The sequence below is a fragment of the Moschus berezovskii genome, chromosome 23 (genome assembly GCF_049115385.1).
Source record: "Moschus berezovskii isolate FMDL1 chromosome 23, NW_MosBer_1.0, whole genome shotgun sequence".
Lineage (NCBI taxonomy): Eukaryota > Metazoa > Chordata > Mammalia > Artiodactyla > Moschidae > Moschus > Moschus berezovskii.
In genome coordinates, this window is record NC_142482.1 from 20,566,705 (window position 1) to 20,591,283 (window position 24,579).

The following is a 24,579-nucleotide window of genomic DNA, read 5'->3' on the forward strand; positions in this document are numbered from 1 at the left end:
GCGTGGGGACGAGTGTTATGCAGGTTGCAAAAGTGAGGAGGAAAGGGAGAAAGCGCTGGAAGAATCAGATTTAGCTTTTACCAGTTTCCTTCTGGCTGATGCCTGGGGAACAGACCAGGGTTGGGGAGAGACAAACAAGGTCAGAGGCAGGAGGACCAGTGAAGAGGCCGCTGTAGGGAGGTGGGGGCACTGGGCCCAGGGTAGCTGAGATCGAAGCTCAGGACCCGCTGATGCGCTGGGTAGAGGGTGGGGGGAGAAAGCCGAGCTGGATGAATCCGAGGCCTGTGGTTATTAGTGGCTAAAGCCGTGCGAGTCCACACTGTGCCGTCCACACCAGGCCTGCCCTCCCCATTCCACCCCCCCGAGACTCATGTCTCTTACGTCCCTTCTCCAAGTCCGGGGTTCAGGGAATGTGACTAAAGCCTCTGCCCTCAAGGTCTTTTAAAGGCAGCTAGCAGTGGGCTCAGAGAAGGCAATGGCAAGCCACTCCAGTACTCTTGCCTAGAAAATCCCATGGATGGAGGAGCCTGGTAGGCTGCAGTCCGTGGGATCGCTAAGGGTCGGACACGACTGAGCGACTTCACTTTCACTTTTCACTTTCACACATTGGAGAAGGAAATGGCAACCCACTCCAGTGTTCTTGTCTGGAGAATCCCAGGGACGGGGGAGCCTGGTGGGCTTCCGTCTATGGGGTCGCACAGAGTCGGACACGAATAAATTGACTTAGCAGCAGCAGCAGCAGCAGCAGTGGGCTTGGGGCCTGAGGGGGGACACCTTTCACCCTGGGGCTCCATTCTCTCTATAGGTAAGGTCAAGAGCAGCATTGAAACTTCAGATTTTCACAGGGGTCTGTGGTTTTCAAAAAGACCTTACTGCCCTTTTATCATTTGATCTTTGAAGGCTCAAGTATTGTTTTCTCATCATATGAGTTAGAAAACTGGGACCCCCATGGTGCAAACTGGCTGAGATCTTACTGATCAGCCGTCAAGCTGGGGCCAGAGCCCCGCACCCTGATGCCATACCTGTGCCAAGGGCTGCACCATCCTTGTGGGCGGAAAAGGCCTGGCACCCTTCCCTGGCTCCACAGAGAGGTTAATGTTGGTGTTAGACATGCCGCTCAGTCGTGTCCGACTCTTTGTGACCCCATGGATCACGGCCTGCCAGGTTCCTCTGTCTGTGGGATTTTCCAGGCAAGAATCCTGGAGTGGTTTGCCAATCCCTTCTCCAGGGGATCTTCTCGACCCAGGGATCAAACCCGGGTCTCCTGCATTGCAGACAGAGAGGGCCCACCCTGAAAAGGGACCCCCACCCCCATTCTAGCAACAGAGGTGACAAATCAGTAGTGAGAGCTGGCAGGCTCCTTGAATCAGGTCTCAGCCCCTGAGCGTGCGTCTGCACCGTGGGGGTGATGACAGCCCCCGCCTTCCAGGACTGTGGCAGGAGTTAGAGCCATCAAGACGTGTGAACAGGCCTTGGCCCCAATACTGTGCTCCACAAATGCCAACTGTTGTCATTAGGGATAAAGGGCTTTCTGGGCCTCACAGCTTTACAGCCACAGTGAGGAAGGTCAGGTGGGCACTGTACCGTTTAATGGGCTGAGGAGCGCTGAGTGCGGATGGGGCTAACTCACCAGGAGCAGCGGATTCCGGCCACGCCAGCTTCCTGACCTGAGAGATGCTGCGCTCCGTGACGGCATTCAGGAAGGCCGTTCAGGGAGGCCCCAGCGTTTGCCAGAGTGAGGCTGCCCACCTGTACCACGGACGGGGGTGTGAGGCTGGTTTGGAGGAAGCAGGGGCGAGTTGGGGTGGTATGTCTGGCCATGCGGTGCTGGGGGCTCCCACGCCTCCTCCCACTTCCCCGTCCTGAGGCTGCCTGCCTGGCCTCCCGGGCCACCTCTGCGGGTCCATCCTGGGGTTAGACTGGGCTGGACCCTCTCCCCTGTCTCATCTAATCCTTCAGTCTCGTTGCATCGCTCCCATTTGCCAGCAAGGCCCAGCACGGCCATGTGAATTGCCCGGCATCACACAGCAACTTGGTGGCAGAGCAGGGACCCAAGGCTAGAGCTATTTCCGCTGCACATTCTACATCAGCCAGGAGCCAGGAGACCCTGCCTGTACCCAGGGTGGGACCACAGCCAGTTCCATCCTCCCTGGATTGGACAGAGGGGAGAGTGGCCTCTGCTCTCATGCATTCCCTCCTAGCCTGACTTGCCAAGTCTTGACTGCTGTCCCCTCCCTCCACGCTTCAAGTACGTTGTCCTGGCTCCCAGCTTACTCAGCTCTCCTCTAACACCTGGAGCCCAGAGGCTTTTTTGTTTTTTTATTGTAGGATAATTGCTTTACAATATTGTGTTGGTTTCTGCCACACATCAGCATGAATTAGTCATAGGTGTATATATATGTCCCCTCCCTCCAAACCTCCCACCCCACCCCGCCCCTCTAGGTTGTCACAGGGCTCCCTGAGTCACACAGCAAATTCTCACTGGCTATTTTATGTTTGTAGTGTATATGTTTCCATGCTGCTCTCCGTTCGTCTCATCCTCTCCTTCCCCTCCTGTGTCCACAAGTCTGTTCTCTATGTCTGCACCTCCCTTGCAAGGCTGGAGGCTTGTTAAAAAGAATATGCAGTTTATGCAAGGCAAAACCTAAAAGGCACAAGGAGACCCATGGTGAAAATGCCCGCTCCCATCCCCCAGCCACACAGTTCCCCGAAGGCAGCCACCATTACTCAGCTTTCCAAAAATATGCTCTGCTCCTGTATTTCCCCCCATAAAAATGGAAGCATCCAGGCACATGGTGCCGAACCTGGCTCGTTTTGCTTTAGTGACATGGCTTGGGTTCTTTCCATTCAAGACCAGAGCATTCTGTTGCAGGCCTGCATTGTAATTTATTTAACTGGTCCCCTGTGGCCAGGCATTTGGGTTGTTTCCTGCCTTTGGTTCCTACAAGCAGTGCTGCAATAAACAAATTGGGCGGCATCAGCTTACCTAGCTAGCTGGAAGGTAAATTGCTAGCGGTGGTGTATTTCCCTCCAATAAGGTTGTATTGAGTCCCTTCCCCACCACCAGGGTGGGTCCAACCACTCTTGTGGTGGCGGGATGTCCCTACCCTCCCCCCCGCCCTGTCCCTGCCCCCACCTCCAGCTGCTGACAGCTGTACGCGCTGGGATCCCAAAGAGCAGAGCTCAGTGACTCCAAGGGTTCTAGGTGGGCTCTGACCCCAGGATACTTATTTACCTACCCCGGTTGAGGGTCCTTCATTAAACATCCCTGCCCTTTACTGCTCCAAACCTAAATTCGAAATGTTCTTTATGAAGCAAGTACTGCTTTCTAAGTGAAAAGTGCCAAATTAAGGAGAAAAAAATTCAGACTCTTTTCTTTGTCCCTTGATGAATTCAGCTGCCTTCCCACCCACCCACCGCTGCTGTGCATGAGTGTGGGAAAGTGTCTGAGGCTTTGCCAAGGTGAAAGGAACAAGATATATTTAGATCCTGCGAGGAGTAGGGAGGCAGTACTGGGTGGTTACTGGGAAAAGAGCACCAGGCTCCAGACAGATGGGGAGGCTGAGGCCCCGGAAGGGGAGAGCCACCCTGCGCTGGAGCCTGCAGAGACTAGCCTGCCCCCCAGTCCTCACTGGCCAAGGCTCATGGTGTCCGAGGTATGCCCTGCTCGAGGGTCACAGCTGCTGATAGGTTGTTACCGAAGGTGGGGGTCCGGCTGCTTGCCACTCTGAAGCCACTGAAGAGGCAAGGTTGGCAGGAAGTTTGCTTTATTTTGGAGGCTGGCAACCTCGGTAGGAGGGCAGATGTTTGTCCAAAGGCCGACTCCCCGCCACTGACAGTCAGGGGGGCAAGAGCGTTTATAGACGGAGGGAGGGGACTCCACACAGAAACAGGACAGTCAGCTCTGACAGCCGTCTTGAAACTGGTCACCGGTGGTCTAATCAGCGTCATCTTGTTTTTTAATTTTTTGATTTTCTGTTGAAGTATGGCTGATTTACTGTTGTGCTGTGCTGGTTTTAGTGTGCAACACAGTGACCCAGTTACACAGACATTCTCAGATTCTTCACTCACATTGCAGAATATTGAGTATAGTTTCCTATGCCCCATGGTAGGTCCTTGTTGGTTATTTTTTTTTTAAATAAGCGATGTATTTTTATTTTATTTTTTAAAATTTGATTCTGTCTTACTTGTTGGCTGTGCTGGGTCTTCATTGCTGCAGGAGGGCTTTTCTCTAGTCGTGGCGAGCGGGCACTGTCCCCCTGGCGGCGTTCGGGCTCTAGGGCACACGGGCTCCACAGCTGTGGCGCACAGACGCAGTCGCTACACGGCGTGTGGAGTCTTCCCGGACCAGGGTTCCAATCCGTGTCCCCTGCATTGGCAAGTGGGTTCTTAACCACTGGATGGCCAGAACCTGGTTAACTGTTTTATGCATAGCAGCGTGTGTATGTTAATCCCAAGCTCCTAATTATCCTTCCCTCTCCTGTTTCTCTTTGGTAACCTTCAGTTTCTTTTAGAACTCTGTGAGTCTGCTTCTGTTTTATAAGTAAGCTCATTTGTATCATTTTTAAAAAATTAGATCCCACATAAGAGTTATATATTTTTCTTTCTCTGTCTGACTTACATAGCGAGGCAATCTCTGGGTCTGTCCATGTTGCTGCCGATGGCATTATTTCGTTCCTTTTCTGGCTGAGTAGTATTCCATTGTATATATGTACCACATCTTCTGTATCCATCCACCTGTCGATGGGCATTTTAGTTTGTTACACGTCCTGACTACTGTAAGTAGTGCTGCAATGAACAGTGGGACGCGTGTGTGTGTTTGAAGTATGGTCTTCTTTGGATACATGCCCAGGATTGGGGTTGCTGGGCCATATGGTAGTTCCGTCTTTAGTTTTTTTAAGGACCCTCCATACTCTACTCTGCAGTGGTTATACCAATTCCCACCAACAGTGTAGGAGGGCCCCCTTTGCTCCACACCCTCTCCAGCATTTACTGTTTGTAGACTTTTGATGATCTCCTTTCTGACTGGTGTGAGATGATGCCTCATTGTGGTTTTGGTTTGCATTTGTCTGATGATTAGTGATGTAGAGGATCTTTTTGTGTTCTTTTTGGCCATCTGTATGTCTTCTTTGGAGAAATACCTATTTTAATCTTCTGCCCATTTTTTGACTGGGTTGTTTGTTTTTTAACATAGAGCATCTTGATTGTTTTAAGTACAGTTCATCATTAGTTTCAGGGTCAGTTTGCTCCCCTTTCTTTGAGGCCAGCTCTAGGAACTGTGGCAGCTTATGTCATGGCTACAGTCAGTCATCAGGTAGTTAACTTCTTCCACCTGGTGGGGGCTTTATCTGTAAGTGTCTGTAAGACAGCTCACAGGATATGGCTCAGAATATTATCTATAGTCCTTGGGAGGAACTAATGGTCCTTGACTATGTTTAATGACTTAACCATTATTATTCAGTGTTGTTGAGCTTGTTGACTGTTTCCTGTTGTTTCTGCATTTTCTCATTTCTCTGATTAAACTCACTCGTTGGTTAAAGTTTTTCCGAAGACAGAAGGCAGGCTGAGGACATGGGGGACAAAGACCATAGGGCCCTGCCCCGTCTCAGCGCCCCTGTTCCGTGATGCTCCTCAGTCCTGAGGAGGGACAGCTACAGAAGAAAGAGAATAAACTTCTGGACAGAGAGGTTAACCACAGACTTGGCAGAGGGGCTCTGTTTCGGTTCCATTTCTGTCCCAGTTTTCCCCAGAGCTTTGAGGGGATGGGCCGACAGCTGCTGTGGAGACTTTCTACTGAAGCGGAGCATGTGCCAAAGTGAAAGTATTAGTCGCGCCATCGTGTCCGACTCTGCGACCCCAGGGACTGCAGCCCGCCAGGCTCCTCTGTCCATGGGATTCTCCAGGCAAGAACACTGGAGTGGGTAGCCATTCCCTTCTCCAGAGGATCTTCTTGACCCGGGGTCTCCTGCATTGCACGCAGATTCTTTACCATCTGAGCCATCAGGGAAGCATAAAGTGGGGCATCGTCCTCCATAATTTTGGGAATGGACACAAAGTTGGAAATAATCTCAACTTCCAAACTTAGCATCAGCATTTTGTATTGTGAAAACATTACCTCTCTCTTTGATTACTTTGTCATAATACCTGGACAAACATTTAAAAATCGGTAGACCTATTACAATGAGGATAATAATCAAAATGCATCTTTGTATTATTCTCTGAATGTGTTGTTTTCCCCTTAATGGTTAAAGTAGATATACAATGTTTGTTTATATATCAAACATATATACAATGTTTGTTTACAAGATATACAATGTATGTTTCCCCCTTTAATTACAAATCTTTCCATAGAAAACATTGATAATCAATATATTTTTCCAGCATTGCCAGATGTGGCTCAGTTGCCTGCACTGGGTCCTTTCAGGTCTCTCGGTGCTAGGCCTACTTTTTGTTTATATACTGGCCTAGTTATCCATGATGGGGGAAAACTAATCAGACCCAACAAACAAGAACAGAGGTGTGCTGACAGGGAAGTATTTGATAGGCTATACATTTTAGCACTAATACTCAGTTGTAACAAAAGCATTGTACATATGCTTTTAGGTTTTTTTTGTAGTTCAGTCAGTCAGTCATGTCTGTCCCTCACCATCTCCCAGAGTTTGCTCAGACTCATGTCCATTGAGTCAATAATGCCATCCAACCATCTCATCCTCTGTCATCTCCTTCTCCTCCTGCCTTCAATCTTTCCCAGCATCAGGGTCTTTTCCAATGAGTCGGCTCTTCACATCAGGTGACCAAAGTACTGAAGCATCAGCTTCAATATCAGCCCTTCCAATAAATATTCAGGGTTGATTTCCTTTAGGATTGACTGGTTTGATCTCCTTGCTGTCCAAGGGACTCTCAAGAGTCTTCTGCACCATCGTTTGAAGGCATCAGTTCCTCGGCACTCAGTCTTTTTTATTGTCCAGCTCTCACATCTGTACATGACTACCGGAAAAAATCATAGCTTTGATTAGATGGACCTTCGTAGGCAAAGTGATGTCTCTGCTTTTTAATGTGCTGTCTAGGTTTGTGATGTCTTTCCTTCCAAGGAACAACTGTCTTTTAATTTCATGGCTGCAGTCACCATCTTCAGTGATTTTGGAGCCCCCCAAAATAAATAAAGTCTCTCACTGTTTCCATTGTTTCCCCATCTATTTGCCATGAAGTGATGGGATCAAATGCCATGATCTTTGTTTTTTGAATGTTGAATTTTAAGCCAACTTTTTCACTCTCCTCTTTCACCTTCATCAAGAGTCTCTTAAGTTCCTCTTCACTTTCTGCCATAAGGGTGGTGTCATCTGCATATCTGAGGTTATTGATATTTCTCCCGGAAATCTTGATTCCAGCTTGTGCTTCATCCAATCTGGCATTTCTTATCATGTAATCTGCATATAAGTTAAATAAGTAGGGTGACAATATATAGCTCTGATGTACTCCTTTCCCAATTTTGAACCAGTCCATTGTTCCATGTCCATTTCTAACTGTTGCTTCTTGACCTGCAAAAAGGTTTCACAGGAAGCAGGTAAGGTCTGGTATTCCCATCTCTTAAGAATTTTCCACAGTTTGTTGTGATTCTACACAGTCAAAGGCTTTAGCATAGTCAATGAAGTAGAAGTAGATGTTTTTATGGAATTCTCTAGCTTTTCCTATTATACAGTGGATGTTGGCAATTTGATTTCTGGTTCTTCTGCCTTTTCTAAATCTAGCTTGAACATATGGAAGTTCTTGGTTCACATACTGTTGAAGTCTAGCTTGAAGGATTTTGAGCATTACTTTGCTAGCATGTGAAATAAGTGCAATTGTGCGGCAGTTTGAACTTAAAGCCAGCAGTGATACACATCATAAATAATTGTCCTCTATGATAACTCCGGTAGACAATTTTTTTCCATCCTGAAAACTGGGGTAAAAAATATGGTTTGAAGCACAACAATAACTTTCCATTATGCGTGCTCAGTAGTGTCCGACTCTCTGCAACCCCACAGACTGTAGCCCGCCAGTCTCCTATGTCCTCTGTCCCAGCAAGAATACTGGGGTGGTTTGCCATTTCCTACTCCAGGGAATCTTCCCGACCCAGGGACTGAACCTGTGTCTCCTGCATTGGCAGGCAGATTCTTTACCACTGAGCCATCCGGGAATCCCAGCTTTCCATTAGAATTCTTTAAATTTCTTACATAGTTCAGCAATATGATCTGAAAGTTATTAAATGTTGTCCATATTATTTTACTTACCAAATAATCCTAGTTACAGCTTCCCTGACGGCTCAGCGGGTAAAGAATATTCATGCAGTGCAGAATATGCTGGAGACGTGGATTCCATCCCTGGGTCAGGAAGATCCCCTGGAGGAGGAAATGGCAACCCATGAACATTCTTGGGTTCTTGTCTGAAAAATCCCATGGTCAGAGGAGCCTAGTGGGCTACAGTCTGTGGAGTTGCAAAGAATCGAACATGATTGAGCAGCTAAGCACGACAAATCCTAGTTACTTCACTATTTCTTCTGAATGTCTAGGAGACCTTTGGAATAGTCAAAGTTAGGTAGAGAAAGAAACTTGAAGTCTGCTATCCAAAGGAGCTCGATATTCTAGAAAAATTTGGGGGAGAACCAAAACTAAATTCTAGTCTTACACCAGCTTACTATTAATAACAAAGTTTCATTTAAATCCAATCTAATCTTAAATCACTCCTGACAGCATACAAAATTCTTTTCTCAAAGTACCCCCTCCACTTTTTTCTGCAAATCTTTCATCACTTTTGTATCCATATGATTCATCCCTTATTTTTCTCCATCTGGAAACAACTAGCTCTAGGACAAAGCTATTATCATAATTTTTTCTTCAACAAAAATATCTGCATTCTTCATACTTTTTCTCATTGACAGCAGATATCCTATTTGCTTTACAGACTGAAATGCTTCATTTTTAGTAGCTTTCATTACATATTTCAATTTTTAACCCATGAAAACCTCAACAAAGCCAAAAAACAAGTAAGTGAACTGTTATACCAGCATTTACTGACTGGCAAACTTAAGAACATATTCCATAACCTCTAACAACTTACATTTTTCTCGTAACCTTATTTCTCCTTAATATGGTACAAGATGCATGTTTAATGAACCCAACGTCTTTTGAAGTTCTGCTAATTAACCCAAGGCCGAAGTCTCAGGCAAAGTGAGCTTTGTTTGTATTTCAAGGACATGACGAGAGTTAACTTCAAGTTCTCCCAGGCGTATTTTTGTTCTCAGAATTTTGTCAGAATTCTGAAAACAGTATTTTATCAAGTTAGCTTTCTCTAACTACATATGCAAAAGGAACAAGAATAATTTCAAAATTCTTTTGGAATTTCAAGAGTTTCATCTCAACCAATTTTCTCCAGAGTCTAAAGGATACTATTGTCATATACTGTTTAAAAAATTATCTTTGAGACTTTCGGTTCAGTTCAGTCTCTCAGTCTAACTCTCAGTCTCTTTGCGACCCTGTGGACTGCAGCACTCCAGGCTTCCCTGTCCATCACCAACTCCCAGAGCTTACTCAGACTCATGTCCGTTGAGTGGGTGGTGCCATCCAACCATCTCATCCTCTGTCGTCCCCTTCTCCTCCTGCCTTCAGTCTTTCCCAGCATCAGGGTCTTTTCCAAGGAGTCAGTTCTTCGCGTCAGGTGGCCAAAGTATTGGAGCTTCAGCTTCAGCATCAGTCCTTCCAATGAATATTCAGGACTGATTTCCTTTAGGATTGATGGGTTTGATCTCCTTGCAGTCCAAGGGACTCTCAAGAGTCTTCTCCAACACCACAGTTCAAAAGCATCAATTCTTCAGTGCTCAGCTTTCTTAATAATCCAACTCTCACATCCATACATGACTATTGGAAAAACCATAGTTTTGGTTAGAGGGACCTTTGTCAGGAAAGTAATGTCTCTGCTTTTTAATATGCTGTCTAGGTTGGTCATAGCTTTTTTTTCCATGAAGAGTCTTTTAATTTTATGGCTGCAATCAGCATCCACAGTGATTTTGGAGCCCAAGAAAATAAAGTCTGACACTGTTTCCGTTGTTTCCCCATCTATTTGCCATGAAGTGATGGGACCAGATGCCATGATCTTTGTTTTCTGAACGTTGAGTTTTAAGTCAACTTTTTCACTCTCCTCTTTCACTTTCATTAAGAGGCTCTTTAGTTCTTTGCTTTCTGCCATAGGGCGGTGTCATCTGCATATCTGAGGTTATTAATATTTCTCACGGCAATCTTGATTCCAGCTTTTGCTTCATCCAGCCTGGCACTTTTCATGATGTACTCTGCATATAAGTTAAATAAGCAGGGTGACAATATACAACCTTGACATACTCCTTTTCCAAATTGCAATCAGTCTTGTTGTTCCATGTCCGGTTCTAGCTATTGCTTCTTGACCTGCATATAGGTTTCACAGAAGGCAGGTAAGGTGGTCTGGGTTTCCCATCTCTTGAACATTTCTGAGACTTTACTGGTGGTCCAATGGTTGAGACTCTGTGCTTCCACTAGAGGGGGCACAGGTTTGACTCCTCATGGGGGAATTGGAATCCCACATGCCACACGATGTGGCCAGAAAATTTATCTTTTTCCTAAAAGTACAAATTAAAATGAACAGAAAACCTTTTTCTTTTAGTAACCTCATTGCTAAAACTTTTCTGTTCACACACATGGAATACGCACTCACACACCAGAAGACAGAACTGTCGCAATCTTCCAAGAGGATGACATGGAGTCCCAAATAAATCCTTTCCCAGCACAAATTGCCCTCAGCTTCAGACACATGTCAGAACCAATTGGCAAAATGTCCAAATAGCAGTTCGAGCTGAAAAGAGAAGTTTGCCTGGGTGCATACTGGTGGACTTACTCGGTCTTGGGGCTCATCAGCTGGTCTAGATTCCTGTTTCTGTTCCAGCAAGGAAAAGTATACATTGGCAGCCAGTGCCGAGCAGGGAAGAAATAGGGCAGATCCCTGAAACAAATGGTTTCAGCAGCTGCTAGGAATGTCCCCCCAGACCCACCTCCTGGGGCCAGCTGGCCACAAGCAGCAGGCTCCTCACAGCCACCCCAATGCGTGGTCATGGGAGAACCCCAGGGAGCCAGATACTGTGAGAGTGCAGCGGCCCCATGTTGGGGGCCAAAAACTGTTGTCAAACGTAGTGGTCTGGCTGCTTGCTGCTCTAAAGACAGTAAAGAGGCAAGGCTGGTGAAAAGGAAAGTTTGCCGTATTTCAGAGCCGGCACACTGGTGGGGAGGGCAGACTCCTATCCAAAGGCTGACGCCTCACCCCCGACAGTCAGTGGGGAAGAGCTTTTATAGGTGCAAGGAGGGGGGTACTTGCAGAAACAACACAGTCAGCTCTGACAGTCATCTTGAAGTTGGTCATGTGGTGGTCTGAACAGTGTCATCTTGATTGTTTTAAGTACAGCTAATCTTCAGTTCCAGGGTCAGGTTATTCCCATTCTTCGAGGCCAGCTCTTGGAATTGCGGCAGCTGAGGTCATGGCTGCAGTGAGTGTCTATAAGACAGCTCACGGGACATGGCTCAGAATGTTATCTATAGCCCTTGAGGAGGAGCTATATGACTTTGACTTTGCTTAAAGACTAAACAATTATTATTTAGTCTTGTTGGACTTGTTTAGTCTTGTAGACTTTTAGTTTTGTTTCTTCATTTTCTCGTTTCTCTGATTAAACTGATTCGTTGACTGAAGTTTTTCCACAGACAGAAGGCAGGCTGGGGACATGGGAGTCAAGGATCAGAGGGTCCTGCTCCATTTCAGGGTCAGGCCTGTCCTGAACTCACTGCCCCTTTGAAGACCAGGCCCCTGGCTCTCTGTGTCCTGTCTCCTGACTCCTGAGCCATGCTTGTTAGAAGTGGCGGTAACGGCTGGGTGGGGGTAGGAGTTGGGCAGTGCCTGGTCCGGCCCGGCGGCAACACACGGCCTAGATTGGAGAGCCGTGATGCCTGCCGACAGATCCAGGGCACACGGAGCCACCCCAGTGTTTGCAGAGATCACAAACACTGACCTGTGGGCCTGAAGCCACATGTCCAGGACTCTTAGGAGACACGTAAGTGGCTAATGGAGGCTTTGAGACTAGACACCAGGGCAGCCAGAAGGGTATTTCCTAGAGCCCCGCAGCTCAGAGGACTGAGGAGGCGCTGAGCCTGGGCACGAGGAGGGAGGTGGCCTGCTGCCAGCTTCCCGACGGGCTTGGGTCCAGGCGCCGGGTGGGGGTTCAGGGAGATTCTAGGGGCTGAGACCAGGGGTTCTGCATTGATTGGGGATGGCGAGGCAGGGCGGGAGGGGGAGCTGAGGTGGGTCTGTTGGGCCTGGTGCAGGGATTCAGCTGTGCCAGGTGGGCAGTGCCAAGGGGGCAGATTGAGAAGCCTTCTGGGGTTCATTTGAGCCCCAGGGGGCCCTAACAGGGTGTCCGGTCCTGGGGAGGGGGTGCAGGATATGCACAAAAATAGATGTGGTTTCTGCCTTCGAAGGGCTGTGTGTGTCTGTGAAGCAAACCGCAGATTTATATAAAGTAAATATGTAATTATGTGGCCCAAGAAGAGTCCAGGAGCACAAAATTGCTGGGGACAGCATGGTTCTGTTAGGGGGCAGTCTTCTGAGAGGAGGTGCCCATATTGGAGCTGGAGGATGGACTTGGGGGACGGGGAGAAGAGGAAGGATATGGAGTGAGGGGCTCATGGGGGAGCAGCTGGGAGGTGGGCACTAGGGGTGCCACCGGGTGGATATTAGGGTTACCTTAGGGACGAGGAGCCGGTCTGTAGACAGGAAGCCCCCAGCCAACTCAAGGTTCATGCCTGTGAAGTCCCCGTAGCCCGTTGGGCCCTGGGCCTGGAATGGGGCACCTGGGACGCTTCCCTCATCTCCAGGGGTCTCTCCCCGGCCTTCTAGCGCTTGAGCAGCCCTCGTGCTGACCGCCACCGCCCGCCTGTCCACCGCACCACGGCCACACCATGTCTGGCTCTTACGACGAGACCTCGCTGGCTGCGGAGGAGACCACCGACAGCTTCTGGGAGGTGAGTCTTCGGTGCTCCGTGGGTCCCGGGCACGTGACAGCCTGGCTGCGTGGAGACCCAGGCTCCCACCCACCCACGACCTCAGCCCTTGCCCCTCAAGCCCTTGGGGCCCCTCGGGAGCCCTCCATGTTCAGCAGGTGGTGGTTGCCATGAAGTGGTTCCTACAGACCACCGCTGCCCCTGCAGAGACCCTGTAGAATTCACAGTGTGGAGCAGGGCCCTCTTGACCCCGCCCAGGGAGCCCTGCCTCAGATTCCTAGTAATTCACAAGGGCAAGTGCGCACTTTATAGCTTCCTGGGGTTTCACAGCCGCGCCCCCGCCCCCGGGCGTGGGCAGGGGGCAGGGCACTGGCGCCAACGTGTTGTGAGCTCTGGGGACCCCCGCAGCCAAGAGGCGGAGAGAAGCCAGCATTACTGGAGCCTTCCAAAGCATTTGAGACCCAGAAAGACATTTTCCATTGGCTTCCAAAACCCAAAGCACCGCAAACTGCCAAACCTAAATTAATAAGTGTTTAATGAGATGTCTACAAAACATAATATTATGTCAAGAAGCTGCAGCTCAACTCAACGCTTGTATGACTCTGTATAAATGTAATAGATTTTGCACGGCAAGAACAGAATGAATAATTCATCTGAGTCCGAGTCCAAATTATAAATATTCTTCCGCACTTGGTGACAGCGAGGGAATTCTGTGTAAAGCGGGACGAAGGAGAGTCCAGACGGCGGGGAATGAGGCGGGGTATCCGAACCTCCCAAAGAGAGAGGGCTCGGACCCCCAGGGCGTTAGAGCGGGGTGGCCCGGAAGGCCTGGCGGGCGCCGCCACCTCACCGCACACGGTGGCCAGGGCGGGCGGGCGGGCGGGCGGCCGGGGCGCGGGGCGCCCCGCGGGAGTTGTGCTCACTGCTCCGCCGCCAGGTGGGGAACTACAAGCGGACGGTGAAGCGCATCGATGACGGGCACCGGCTGTGCAACGACCTGATGAGCTGCGTGCAGGAGCGCGCCAAGATCGAGAAGGCCTACGCGCAGCAGCTCACCGACTGGGCCAAGCGCTGGCGCCAGCTCCTGGAGAAAGGTGCCCCCTCTCCCCTCCGTGCCCGGCCCGGGCGCACACCCAGGGCTAATCGGCCCTCCACTGCGCAGGCCCGGGAGCACCCCTCCCCTGGATGCTCCTGCAACCTCCCATCACTGGGCCTTTGACGGCGCCCGCCCCTCACGCGCACTCTTCCCCTCCCAAACTACTCAGGCCTCCCCGTCGCTGATCAACTCCACTTTCTGCAATTTTGGAATGAATTTAGAGGGGAAAAAAGACTTTTTTTTTTTTTGCGCCACGGGGCTTGCAGGATCTCAGTTCCTTGATCAGTCATTGAACCCCGGGTCCATGGGGCAGTGAAAGCCTGGAATCCTAACCACGAGGTCACCAGGGAACTTACAAAACTTTTATTTTGAAATAATTTAAGCTTAGAGAAAAATTTCTGGGATAATACAGAGAATTACCTACCTTTCACCCAGACTCACCAGCTCATATTTTATCAGGTTTGTTTTCTCACGCCCTGTCTTTTTATAGGCATGTCTTTTCTGAACCATTTAAGTTGGAGACATGCCCCTTCACCCTAAATCCTTCACCATATTGCTGAAGAATAAGGACATTTGTTTATGTAATCATAGTTCAACTATCAAATTCAAGGCGTTTAATGTGACCCATATGCAAATTTTACGATACCCATTGTTTGCCCTGGTCCAGATCCTGTGGGTTGTCTGGTTCCAGTGGCTTCCTTTTAAGTCACCAGTTGGTTCTTCACTTTTACATTTCCGTCAACATTCCTGGAGCACCAAGAGCTGGCCTGTGAGAACTCATGGGGTCCAGGTTGTCCCCCATGGGGCTCACAAGCTGACAGAGGAGACAGGGAGCAGGCCCAGAGGCAGATGCTACATATAAGAAGAATTGTGAGGGCTGCTGGCCGAGCTCTGTGAGGATAGAGTATTCAGAGCTTCCTGGAGGCGGTGGCTGTTCTTGGGCTGTTCTGGAGGATGGATAAAGCTATAGGGAGAGCAGAGGAGGGCGTTTCTCTTGCCATGGGAAGTATGGGGAAAGCCTCAGAGAAAGGAGGCGTGAAGGGGGGCCTCTGGGCAGGCGGTGACGAGGACCTGGTGACCCCCCGGCCGTTTCCTCAGGCCCACAGTATGGCAGCTTGGAGCGGGCCTGGGGTGCCATGATGACGGAGGCCGACAAGGTGAGCGAGCTGCACCAAGAGGTGAAGAACAGCCTGCTGAACGAGGACCTGGAGAAGGTCAAGAACTGGCAGAAGGACGCCTACCACAAGCAGATCATGGGCGGCTTCAAGGAGACCAAGGAGGCTGAGGACGGCTTCCGCAAGGCCCAGAAGCCCTGGGCCAAGAAGATGAAGGAGGTGCCTGGTGGGCGGGCGGCTGCCACGGAAGGGGCGAGGCTGGGTGGCAGGGCTCAGGGGGGCAGACTGAGCCAAGAGAGGGTGTCTACAGACGCTGTAGGCAGTGCGCTGCCCCCTGGGATTGTGCCCACAGGGGAGCAGCACTGCCTGCCAGGAGGAAGCATCCACAGATGGGGCCGGCCCTGCAGGGCCTAACGGGAGGGTGTCCGTAGGGGCTGGCAGTGCAAGGTCACATGCGCAGGTGGGTGGGCACTGCCCCTGAATACCTGGAGCCGGAGCCTGCACCGCTTCTGCCTTTTGAGAGTGTATGCTCGCATCACCCGGTGGAGCGGACAGGAGGGACAGGTGGACAGTGATCTCGTTGGCTCCTACATACGAGTAGGCGCCCTGCCCCCTCGCCTCCCTCCCGACAGCTAGAGGCAGCCAAGAAGGCCTACCATCTGGCCTGCAAAGAGGAGAAGCTGGCCGTGACCCGGGAGATGAACAGCAAGACAGAGCAGTCGGTCACACCCGAGCAGCAGAAGAAGCTGCAGGACAAAGTGGACAAGTGCAAGCAGGATGTGCAGAAGGTTCCAGCCTGGCCAGGGTCTCGGGGCCCCTTGGAGCGGGTGGCAGCTGGCAGCTGCAGGCCTGGGTCTCACTCCCCCTTTGCCCTGGTGCCCGTAGACGCAGGAGAAGTATGAGAAGGTGCTGGATGACGTGGGCAAGACCACGCCCCAGTACATGGAGGGCATGGAGCAGGTGTTTGAGCAGTGCCAGCAGTTCGAGGAAAAGCGGCTGGTCTTCCTCAAGGAAGTGCTGCTGGACATCAAACGTCACCTCAACCTGGCCGAGAGCAGCAGGTAACTGGGGGTGGGGGCGCGGGGGCAGGGGCGGCAGGGCTTCCCTGGCCTGCCTTCCAGTGGCAGGAAGGGGAGGGCAGGGCTGCAGGGGCCCTTACCCGGTGGCTGCCTGGGTGAGCACTGACGCACGCCAGATCCTCTTGGCTGGATGGGTGAGCGGCTAAGATGGGGATGGAGAAGGGTGTTCACAGGGCATGCCTGGAGCTGCCCACTCAGAGATCGCACTTTGAAAGCCACCTGATTCCTGGCTGCCAGCACCCTGGTCCTCTGGACGGGCTTCAGCCCTCACTGAGGCTGGGGTGCATCTTGCCCTGAACCGCCCCATCTCCCCCATGCACAGCTATGTCCAAGTGTACCGAGAGCTGGAGCAGGCCATTCGGGGGGCCGATGCCCAGGATGACCTCAGATGGTTCCGCAGCACCAGCGGCCCTGGCATGCCCATGAACTGGCCCCAGTTTGAGGTGAGGATGTGTGGGGATGAGGTAGAGGGATCCAAAACTGCTGGAAGGAGCCTCAGGGGGCAGCCCCCCAGCCTGAATGCTCCCCTTCCCTGGTGCCCCCCAGGAGTGGAACCCAGACCTCCCTCACACTGCTGCCAAGAAGGAGAAACAGCCCAAGAAGGCAGAGGGGGCAGCGCTGACCAATGCTGCTGGCGTGGTGGAGTCCACGTCTCAGGCTGGGGACCGTGGCAGGTGAGTGCCTCCTCCGGAGCTCCTGGGTGCCTGGGGGGCCTCCACACTGGGACCACTGAGTTTTACCTTAGGAGACAAGAAATGGTTTAAATGAGGACAACACTCTCAGAGATAGTGGTAGCCAGTCTGTGAGAGCACCTGCCATGTGCCAGGAACTGTGCTCACCAAGCATTTTCTGTAAATTATCTCATTGAAGTCTCCCAGCATGCTGAGGAGTATGTCAATATTCCCATTTTACAGATAGAGAAGCCGATACCCAGAGAGGGTAAGTGACTTGCCCAAGGTCACACAGCTGGTTTAGTAAGCCTCAGAGCCAAGATATGTTGCCCAAGAGGTCTGGCTCCAGAATCCTCACTCACTAAATACATAGGGCTTCCCTGATGGCTCAGTGATAAAGAATCCACCTGCCAATGTGGGAGCCTCAGGTTCAGTCCCTGGGTTGGGAAGATCCTCTGGAGAAGGAAATGGCAACCCACTCCAGTATTCTTGCTTGGGAAATCCCCTGGACAGAGGAAGCTGGCGGGCTATAGTACATGGTGTCGCAAAAGAGTTGGGCATGACTTAGTGACTAAAAATGAGCTTGACTCATCTCTTTTTTTTTTCTTCCAGTTTTAATGTTATGATTGACATACAACACTAAGTTTAAGGTGTACAGAATAATGATGTGACTTATAGACAGGAATGATTACCACCATAAATTGAGTAAAACATCCATCATCTCCTATAAATTCAAGGTTCAGTTCAGTTCAGTCGCTTAGTCGTGTCCGACTCTTTGCGACCCCATGAATCACAGCACGCCAGGCCTCCCTGTCCATGACCAACTCCCGGAGTTCACTCAAACTCATGTCCATCGAGTTGGTGATGCCATCCAGCCATCTCATTCTCTGTCATCCCCTTCTCCTCCTGCCCCAAATCCCTCCCAGCATCAGGGTCTTTTCCAGTGAGTCAACTCTTTGCATGAGGTGGCCAAAGTATTGGAGTTTCAGCTTTTTTTTTTTTTTTTAATTAAAATAAATTTTTTCTTTTCCGCTGCATCCAGCAGTATGTGGGACCTTGGTTCCCTGGCCAGGGATTGCACCTGGGCCCTCTGCAGTGGAAACATAGAGGCTTAACCACTGGGCCATGGGGAAGTCCCTGGAGTTTCAGCTTTAGCATAAGTCCTTCCAATGAACACCCAGAACTGATCTCCTTTAGAATGGACTGGTTGGATCTCCTTGCATTCCAAGGGACTCTCTCAAGAGTCTTCTCCAACACCACAAATTCAAGGTTAAGGAATTAGAAAAGAGTTGTTTTCCTGGTGGAGAGCTCAGGATTTACTGTCTTAAGGTTTATAGATAACACACAGCAGTGTTGATTTATTGTGTTCCACATTAATTAACAACATGATAGTCTTCCTACTAGAATCCTCACTCTTAGTCACTAGCTTGTACTGTCCCTCTCAGATGGGGAGTCAGATGTTCTCTGGGGTCTCCTTCAGCACCCCCTCACTCAAGGGCTGAGTGATGCTAATAGTCCTGCTTCCCGTGTGTTTAAAGAGCCCTCAGTGAGGGCTCCCTCTTACAAGGCCTGCTCCGGCTTCTGTGGGATTTGGGGTCAGCGCCCTGGTTGGGAGGGGGGCAGCTCTAGGGACCAGGTAAGGGGCCGCTCAGGCCGGGTCCTCTCCCTGCGCCTCAGTGTTAGCAGCTACGACAGGGGCCAGACTTATGCCACCGAGTGGTCGGACGATGAGAGCGGGAACCCGTTTGGGGGCAATGAGGCCAACGGAAGCTCCAACCCCTTCGACGAGGATGCCAAGGGAGTGCGTGTGCGGGCGCTCTACGACTATGATGGCCAGGAGCAGGACGAGCTCAGCTTCAAGGCCGGTGAGGGGGCGGGCCCGGTGGGCGGGGCCGATGCCAGGGGGGTGACCCGAGCCCCGGGGGCAGGACCTGGGGTGGCCCGTGCCCTGGGGGCAGGACCTGGGGTGACCCGTGCCCCGGGTCAGGACCTGGGGTGACCCGTGCCCCCGGGGGCAAGACCTGAGCTGGAGAGCCGGGGCAGGCTCTAAGGATGGCAGCGGGGTGCCAGGGGTGGGATCTGGACCTGAGAATAGGGTGGGGAGGGCAGGAAGGCGGACTGAAGGCGGGGGTGGCGGGGTGGAGCCGAGGGAGGGATTGGAGCGAGGAAATGAAGCTGGAGGCGCGGCCTGGGCCTCCTGGGTGGAGCTGAGACCCAGATTAGCTGGTGGCTGGGCTGCACCTGGATGTCGAGGTGTGGGGGGGGCTGGTCCCCGGGGCGGGCACTCGGGCAGTAATGCGGGGAGGGGGGCGTTGGGTGGGCCCAGCCTAATCAGAGGGCTTCCGGGGAAGGTGGGGGTGGAGGTCCCACTCTGGCTCCGGTCAATCAGCTCCTCCCTGTCCTCTCCCTCCCTAGGAGACGAGCTCACCAAGCTGGGCGAGGAGGACGAGCAGGGTTGGTGCCGCGGGCGGCTGGACAGCGGGCAGCTGGGCCTCTACCCCGCCAACTATGTGGAGGCCGTCTAGCGGCCGTGCCCCCCAGCCCTCGCTCCTCACCCACCGCCCCCCTCCCTGCCGCCTCCTGCCCCCCACCCCTGCCCCCCACCCCCTGCCATAGAGTTCCAGACATATTTTCCGATCAAGCTTTTATTTTTTTAAAAGTCAAAACAGAACAAAACAAAAACTATAAAGAGACGGAGCATTTGCAGGGCCGCCTGGAGGCCAGGGTGGTAGGACTTGGGGTGATGGCCCCGGGGCAGGTGAGGGTTTAGGACTTAGACCGACTGCGACATCACCACATCTGCTCTTCAGATCCCACCAAAGAGTCTCCTGCGCCTGGAGGGGTGTCTCCTGTACCCTTCCATCCTCGGTGCCCCCAGCCTTCCCTCCAACCCCCACCCCCACCCCAGGCTGCCAGCGCCTGCCCCAGTCTCCGGGCCTGGTTTGCTTGCCTTCTGCCTCCTGCCCCACCCTGCTGCCCTCCCACCACCTGCTCTCAGAGGCCTCCTCTGAAGACCCCTGAGAAGGGGGCCACCCCTTTAGTCTTCCACTCTGCCTGGGGGAGTGCCCTTCTCCTAGCCTCATCCCTGAGGACTGGTGGGGCTGGAGGAGGGAGGGTCACCCCCGTCTTCTCCGACAGAGGTTTCCCGGGTCCCTAGACTCCTCAAGACAAGAAGAGGCGTTAGCTTGAGTTGCGGACAGTGTCACTGGTGTAGGAGGAGGGTTGAAAAGGGATGGGGTCAGGGGAGGGGCTAGGACCCCACTGGGGCCCTTTTTTCCAGCTGTCGTCAGATTGGGCCCAGTCTCTTCCCCAGAGTCAGACCCCCCACCCCCAATCCCTAGCAGAGGCCCCATCCCAGTCTCAGGCAGCGGGGAGAGGGCCCCAAAGCCCAGGGCAAAGCCAGCAACAGTAGCAGCCTCCTCCTGTTTCCTGGGGAGGAGGGCATCTTGCCTGCTCTCCTGCCCCCTCTCTCTCTCTCCCCCCTCCCTCCAAGTCCACCGGAAGCTGTAGATCCACCTGGCTAAAGCGGCCTCGCCTCCCTCCTCCGCGCCCCTGCTCTGGTCTGCCCAAGGAGACTCCGCGGAGGACCAGGCAGGGGAAAGCCTGTGGCCGGCGGGGAGAGCCTGGGTCTGCAGGGGCCCTGGTCTCCGGAGCAGCACCGTCACTGGTCTTTCTTCTTGTCCCCCCTGCCAACTCCAGCCCCGGCCCCTCGCAGCCCCTCCCGCTGGCAGCCCCCATCTCTGCAAGCCTGGGTCTCAGGGAAGGGACTCCCGTGGATGGGAGGGGGCCAAGGGCCTCCCGAGAGCAGCAGTGTCTGCTGAGATGGGTGAATGAAGGCCGTGCTGGACTACCAGGTGTTCGTACCAGGTCCCAACCAGCCTGGCCCACGGAGTGGGAAGCCTCCCTGGGCAGACCGGGACCCCCAGGCGGGGGAATGACAGGAAGCGGCGTCTCTGAGGCCCTGAGACTTCCTGCAGCAGCAGGTGAGGTCACTGCTCATGGCTGATGCTCCCGCTGAGCCTTGGGCCTGCGGACACCCCACGCACTCTGCCCTGGCGGTGCTTGGCCGCCCCATCCTCCAGGTAATGACAGCGCAACCCCAGGCCTCTCTGCACCCTCAGTCTTCTTTTGCTCCCTGCTGCATTTGCCCAGAGCCCACTCAGGGGGTCACAAACCCCAGCCTTCAGGCCCTGTGCCTAGTCCTGTGGGCACAGAGGATCCTGGCAGAGGCGCTGGGGCGGGCCTCCCTTGGGGCCAGGGGACTTTGGGGGTTTGAGGACCCCAGGGTCCTGCAGACCCCCCACTTCCAGCACCCCTGTTCTTGTCCCTGTCTGCTTTCTGGGCCTCTGCTGCAGCCTGAGATGTGACCCAGGCCCCTAAGAGCCTGAAGCAAGATTCCAGAAGCCCTCAGGCCTCCAAACTCCCCAACTGAAGCCTCTTCAGCTTCTCCCCCAGGCAGGAATTGGGGCAGGGGGCTTCTGTCCTCGCAAGGCAGGAGGCCTGGCCATTTGCACCCTGAGGCCTGGGCTCCCCTCTCCGTGCCCGTGGCCTCCTGGCACCCGGGTGGGGCTGTGGCCCTGGCTGGACCCCAGGCCCGTCCCCCTCCACACTCCAGCTGCCGGCTCCAGGGCGGGGACTCAAAACCCCTTTCCTTCTGAGCAACCACCTCCAAGGGCCCACTGGGGACCCCTCTCTCTCATCCCCAGGCCCCTCAGGACCCCAGGGAAGGAGAGTCTCCCACCCGAAGTCCCCCTGAGCCCCACCTGTCAGTGCTGGCGTCGGGCACTCAACACCGAGCATGGGTGCCTGCACCCACCACCTCTTGTAGCCCCCCCCACCCCTTAGATGCTGCGCGGGCCGCCCCACAGGGCTTGGGACTCGGCAGCGCGTACTGTGTTCTGTCCCCAGTGAAGCCCCATTTCTGTGGCCTGATTCTGCAAGGAGCCGGGGCTGCCCCACCACCTGCCACCCCAGGCTTCCTGACTCCATTAGTCCAACACTTGTGAAACTCCGAGAAGTGCTGTGGTCTCAGCAACGCACCTGTTTTGTACATGATTGTGTAATTTAAAGGTGTATAAATACAGATATATATATATATAAGTTGTGATTGTACAACTGTGGATAAAGTCCAGAACTGTGTCAACCTGGCTGGACATGTGTCCTCTTGAGTCTTGTGCGTGTCTCAGGCTCTTGTGAGTTCTCTACAGCTGGAGTCTCTTGGGGAGGTGGTGCCCCGGGGTGCTATCCTGGGGGACCACCAAGGGTGGGGGGCCCCGGGGCCTGTCTGTGCAGGGAAGCTCACCCCAGATGCTCTCTGAGGTGCAAGACTGTGGCCGTTAGGGTCCTGGGCACCTGGTGATGGGCACTGGCCAGGAGAGCAGGGCATCTGGGGTCCCACACTTGGAGTTCAAGGGTGAATTTGATTCCCAAGTAGGTTCAATTTTTAAAGCAAAATTCTAAAAGTGACTGCGGAGGCCTGTGGCTCGTGGCTGTCCACAGTCCCAGGCTCCCTGTGCTATAATATCAGGTCACGCGACACCTTCCTGCCTGCCCTCGGACAGCATTTCTTTGTGGGACCCCTCCGGGGGCCGAACTGGGGCTCTCGGCCCCTAATTCCGTCCCAGCTTCAGCTCCAGGCCCGGTCCCTGCTCCAGCCTCCCCCACTCTAGCCAGATCCCCTCTGGGGAGGCAGGAATCCCAGGTCTAGTCCCTGCCATCGGCTCGCTGTGTCCCAGTCACCACCCTGGGCCTTTCCCCGCCACTGGTTAGATGTCTCTCTGAGGCCCTTCTGGCCCTGACAGCCTGCCAGGGTCCCGACATAAAACCATCGTTCAAGGCAAATACACTACAGTCCCGTCTGCCCCCCGCCCCACCACTGCTTTCCCCCAACCTCAGGGCGTGCTCATTTGACCTGGTGACACTATCTGCTTCTCTCCTGTACTCTTCATCCCCAGATCCACCTCCAGGGACATGCCCCTGGTTTGAGTCGAACAGAGGACTCTTCAGATAAAGGCACGAGTTGACCTTGTCGTACGTATTTGGACAAGCTGTTCCATGCGGAGCCCTGAGGCGGGCTGCCCTGAAGAAGGTCAGGGAGGAGGACCTAGGCTAGATGTGGCTCTGACGGGCAGTGTGTGTGTGCTGGAGGAAGAGGCTTCTGGAGTTTGCTGCCAGCACACGGGGTGTCACCGGATGGGTGTGTGCCCGCCAGGGACGTCTGTGCCTCGTGGCAGATCCACCCAGCAGTGAGCGGCTCCCCCCACCCCCTGCGGCGCTGGGTGCCGTTCTGGAGCAGCTCCAGCTCCCCACTCCCCACTCCTCGCCCTGATCCCCTTCCCCCCTCCCTCCAGGCTCAGCCTGTGATCGGAGGCGCTCCAGGCCCTGCTAGGGACCTGAGAGCAGGTGGCTCCAGGGACTCCGGTGGGGGTGGGGGGCGGGGAGCGGAGGCTGGAGACAAAACCAGTTCAGCAGAGCCGAGCTGGGTTCTGGCTGGGGTCCCAGCCTGCCCCCTCCCCAGGGGTAGACAGACAGCAGGGGCCCAGCGAGGCACCAGCCTGGGGCAGGCCCTCACCCCCACCTCCTCAGGTGCAGTCCCAGCTGACATGCCAAGATGCTGTTTGCTCACTGCCAGGAGTAAACGTTCTTCTGGAGACAATAAAATTGCTGAGGGCACAAGGCGCCAGGCAGCGTTTAACCCTCAGTGGTCTAGGAGCCGCTGGCTGGCTCCCGTCCTGACTCCCGGGAAGCTAAGCCTCACAGAGGCGAGGGCACTGAAGGAGCAGGAGGCAGGGAGGGGCAGAGATAGCACTGTCCTTGTGGGCTCGGTCCCTGGTTCTGCCGCTGATTGGCCGTGACCGGGGGTGAGCGCTCCACTGCTCTGAGCCTCAGTTTCCTCAGCTGCAAAGTTGCGGGTGGGGGTAACCTCACAGTTTCTGTTGAGAGTCCCTTGGACAGCAAGGTGCTGTCCATCCTAAAGGAAATCGACCCTGAACATTCATTGAAAGGACTGATGCTGAAGCTAAAGCTCCAGTATTTTGGCCACTTGATGTGAAGAGCTGACTCACTGGAAAAGACCCTGATGCTGGGAAAGATTGAGGGCAGGGGGAGAAGGGGACAAGAGAGGATGAGATGGCTGGATGGCATCACTGACTCGATGGACATGAGTTTGAACCAATTCTGGGAGATGGTGGAGGCCAGGGAAGCCTGGTGTGCTGCAGTCCATGGGGTGGCAGAGAGTCAGACACGGCTGAGCAGCTGAATGACAACAACAAATGGCAGAAAAGCGGTCGAAGCGGCTGCCTAGCCGGCCCTCGGGATGCCTGGGCTGGAGGTGGGCTGTGAGGGCCTTGGCCCAGGAGAGAGGGTTCCATCTCCCCAGCTCACAAACACACACTCAGACCCGCCCCCTCCCATCACGAGCTCTCGCCCCTGACCCCCCACTCACAGGGCTCACAGCTTCGGTACCATTGAGGCCTCCAGACAGGAACTGCCCACAAGCCAGCCTCTCTCCCCCTGTTCAGCGCAGGGTCGGCATCCCACGAGGAGGGCTGAAGGCCCCCTCTCTCATGGCAC

General features: G+C 53.4%; 1 protein-coding gene across 5 annotated transcripts in view; it reads left to right on the plus strand.

Moving 5' to 3' along the window:
* The window catches only part of PACSIN1 (protein kinase C and casein kinase substrate in neurons 1), a 68,999-nt gene extending 46,876 nt beyond the window's left edge, over positions 1 to 22,123 (plus strand). For 3 of the 5 annotated variants that reach the window (XM_055406468.2, XM_055406465.2, XM_055406466.2), the window contains exons 2-10: positions 12,943 to 13,067; positions 13,984 to 14,140; positions 15,241 to 15,476; positions 15,890 to 16,045; positions 16,143 to 16,318; positions 16,659 to 16,779; positions 16,883 to 17,010; positions 18,685 to 18,872; positions 19,423 to 22,123. In XM_055406468.2, coding sequence (XP_055262443.1) covers positions 13,005 to 13,067; positions 13,984 to 14,140; positions 15,241 to 15,476; positions 15,890 to 16,045; positions 16,143 to 16,318; positions 16,659 to 16,779; positions 16,883 to 17,010; positions 18,685 to 18,872; positions 19,423 to 19,532 — 1,335 coding nt within the window. In that variant the 5' untranslated portion in view covers positions 12,943 to 13,004 and the 3' untranslated portion in view covers positions 19,533 to 22,123. Of the gene's footprint in view, positions 1 to 3,511; positions 3,657 to 12,920; positions 13,068 to 13,983; positions 14,141 to 15,240; positions 15,477 to 15,889; positions 16,046 to 16,142; positions 16,319 to 16,658; positions 16,780 to 16,882; positions 17,011 to 18,684; positions 18,873 to 19,422 lie in introns of those variants that run through there. The other 2 variants (XM_055406464.2, XM_088831506.1) reach the window with 2 other exon arrangements.
* Positions 22,124 to 24,579: the final 2,456 nt, after the last annotated feature.